This window comes from Caenorhabditis briggsae (assembly GCF_000004555.2).
Source record: "Caenorhabditis briggsae complete genome, chrIII, whole genome shotgun sequence".
NCBI classification, from domain to species: domain Eukaryota; kingdom Metazoa; phylum Nematoda; class Chromadorea; order Rhabditida; family Rhabditidae; genus Caenorhabditis; species Caenorhabditis briggsae.
Window position 1 is genome coordinate 10,733,727 of NC_013490.2, and position 3,058 is coordinate 10,736,784.

The following is a 3,058-nucleotide window of genomic DNA, read 5'->3' on the forward strand; positions in this document are numbered from 1 at the left end:
AGTCGACTCAGAGTCGACACGACACGACTCAGAGTCGACTCGAGGTTGTGTGGCCAAGAGTCGACACAGAGTCGTGTCGTGTCGACTCTGTGTCGATACTGTGTCGTTTCTGGTGTCAGTCGACACGATTTTTATCGACTTCAATAGTCCGACTGGTCGACTCAAATCGTATCGATTTTTGTGTCGACACGACTGACAAAATGCTTTTGATATCATAATACACATTTTGTCAGTTGACCACTTTCTGATATCTTTTATAAGAAACCAGGTATATAGGCTCAAAGCTAACGGTTCGGAGAGACATTGTATAAGAGTGTTTACGGAATATGGATACTATATGCGAGCACGAACGGGGCATATGCTTTCCCTGTTAACTGAACGCCCACCACCACCGACCAGTAAACACCAACCCATATAGCGGTCATAACGAACACTATATGCGCACATTCACAGTATGGGCCACAATGCGCCCATATAGTGCTCTGCGCGATTCACCTCTGCAGCCTGATTGCCGCGCCTCTGGTATTTCAAACTGTTGGCTGGTGGGCCTTGAGCGCGATTTCTTTTGGCTCACGATACTTTGGGCAAAAAAAGAACAAACTCACGATTGCGTGTGAACCACACCTATGAGATTGCCCTTTGTCGCCAAAAAATGACAAGCATCGTTGGCGCCTCGAACCGATCCATATCCGTTTGTTGAACTTAACGAAGAATCAGAGAACGTGTAAGAACTTGAACCATCAACTCTCTTTCCATCAATCCAAAAGTTTTGATGAGTATAATCCGACTGATAAGTGGAAAGTTTGTCTGAAAACATTTGACTATTTTTCTGAACAATTATTCTTTTTTCAAAAAAAAACTCACTTCCGAAAAGCTCTCTTTCCTTATCAGAAAATGGTCCTGTCAAACCGGAATCTCCCGAATCTTGGCATAATTTTACACCCATTGCTTGATTTTGGCATTTTTTAGAATCGGGGAAGAAACGAAACTGAAAATTGTACTCACAATAAGAAAAATATTCAAGAAATGAATCTCACCGAAACACAAACATCAATTTTCCCTCTGGTTAATTTGATAGAATCCTTTGGGCAAATTGTTGGAGGTTTAAAGACCCATTTTGTAGAACTCCCACTTTTAAATTCGGTGATATTGTAGTTGTATAAAATTCCTTCAGAGGTATAGCTTTCCTGAAAATCTAGAAATTTAAGAATTTCTATAAAATATGAGTTAAAGATCTTCAACTTGAAGAGAATACATTGTTTAGTAATTCAAAAATGATAAGTTCTTTCTATTCTTCAAAGTTACCGTAATCGTAGTTTGGCCAAATAATGGGGAATTGGCAGTTTTTGATGGACATTTGTCAAGAGATCTCTGAAATAAAACACATTGCTTGTTTCTAATTTTGCTGGTTTCCAAACATTTGGAAAGTGACTATTTCGCAACTGGTCAAAACGGTCAGTTCAAACCGGAACATGTTCACTTTCTTGATGTTTCGGAGGAATTTTCAAAAATACCGCAATCCAGCATGAATTACCTTGAAGCCAATTTTGATTCCAGAATAGGCATTTGATTTTTCTACAATTGGTACATTGGCAAAATTAAAATTCACACATCCAGATGAAGTTTCGGCAATCAACTGCAATTTTTCTGAATTTTTGGATTGGAGGTTCTTTTTGGAAATTCATTTTTTGAGTTTATCTTACCAAAACCTGAAGTTTGAAAAATTTCAAACACAACTGAAAGTTTTCCGAAACCACTCAAAACGAAACTCACCACACATGTTGCATCTCCCAAACATTTTGAGAGACATTCTTCATAATTTTCAAAAATTCTTCCTTTTGAGCCCTCCATTTGTCCCCAAACTTTCACGATTCTTTTTACCAGGTCACTGGATTCAGAAAACTGTATAAAGTTAGAAATATAGAAAAACACGACAAGCAATTTCATGCTTTTCAGATAGTAAGACATTTTGAAGTTTTGAAGAAAAAAAAGCGAAACAAAAAAAAAAAAAGCGAAACAAAAACGTAAAAATTTCCATAGTAACTATAGAAACTAAACAAAGAAAAATTTCCAGTTTTATTTTTATTCGATCCTACCTTTTGCACGAGGGGCCTTTTTTGTAGTCACATGACTCTTTTATGGCCAAAAAAAATTTTGAAAACGCAATAGGTCGTTTAATTTTTCAGGGGGAACATTGATCTTCAGAATAATTTATTGATGTACCTCCTTTATGACCTCCACAATCCACGATGCACTTCTAAAAAATGCATTCTTGGATACTAGGTCGCAAAAGGTTGAGGATTGGAGAAAAAACATTTGAAGTTTCAGAAAATCGGGTAGGTTTGCTGGAACTTCAGCTCTATCTGCGAAATGAAATGGGATCCAATGCCACTGATCATTCGATTGTACTGCTCCGTCTGAATGTTTGAATTTCTTTTCCACACACCCGGTAACTGCTTCTTGGATAGTCCAGTTTGCTCCAATGACACATACCGTAAAACCTCTAATAGAACGACACCTGACAAGGAGAACTTGATTTCAACTAAAGATAAGATCAATTTTGCCTCATCGAAGTGTCGCTTGAACCAGAAGATCATAACGGAGAAGCTAAAAAGTGAATGCAGGGATTATTGGAAAGATATCCGGGAACAAATTCACAAAATTGGCGTAAAAGCTGCCAACGGTTTCCTAGTGGTATGCCAATGCTATGATACTAGGACACAGACCATCCAGAATGAAGTTTTTGACTATCAGTCAAAATTTAGAGCGACGCTCTAATTCGAAGTAACGCAAATTTAAAACGCGGAGTTAGAAATGAAAGAACAAAATGAGTGAAAGAAAAATCAGAATGAGAGAATGACCCCACTTTTAGGCCAATGTTTTGTTTTTCTGATTTACTACAGTATTTTTGGGTTTCGAAGAGATAGCATGCGGTCATGGATGGTTATCCTTTGAATAGCCCGCGGAATTCAAATTTAAATTTTTTTACGAAATTAGCTGACTTTAACATGATTTTCTTCTCAGATGAAGAAATGAGAATTATATGAAAATATTTCTT

The 3,058-nt window shown here is 37.3% G+C and overlaps 1 protein-coding gene across 1 annotated transcript in view; it reads right to left on the reverse strand.

The window, feature by feature from the left end:
* The window catches only part of CBG10704, a gene marked incomplete at both ends in the record, with an annotated part of 5,405 nt that extends 2,808 nt beyond the window's left edge, over positions 1 to 2,597 (reverse strand). Inside the window, 7 exons of the mRNA XM_002648725.1 lie at positions 606 to 807; positions 865 to 988; positions 1,038 to 1,187; positions 1,306 to 1,371; positions 1,535 to 1,636; positions 1,774 to 1,888; positions 2,494 to 2,597. Coding sequence (XP_002648771.1) covers positions 606 to 807; positions 865 to 988; positions 1,038 to 1,187; positions 1,306 to 1,371; positions 1,535 to 1,636; positions 1,774 to 1,888; positions 2,494 to 2,597 — 863 coding nt within the window. The remainder of the gene's footprint in view (positions 1 to 605; positions 808 to 864; positions 989 to 1,037; positions 1,188 to 1,305; positions 1,372 to 1,534; positions 1,637 to 1,773; positions 1,889 to 2,493) is intronic.
* Positions 2,598 to 3,058: the final 461 nt, after the last annotated feature.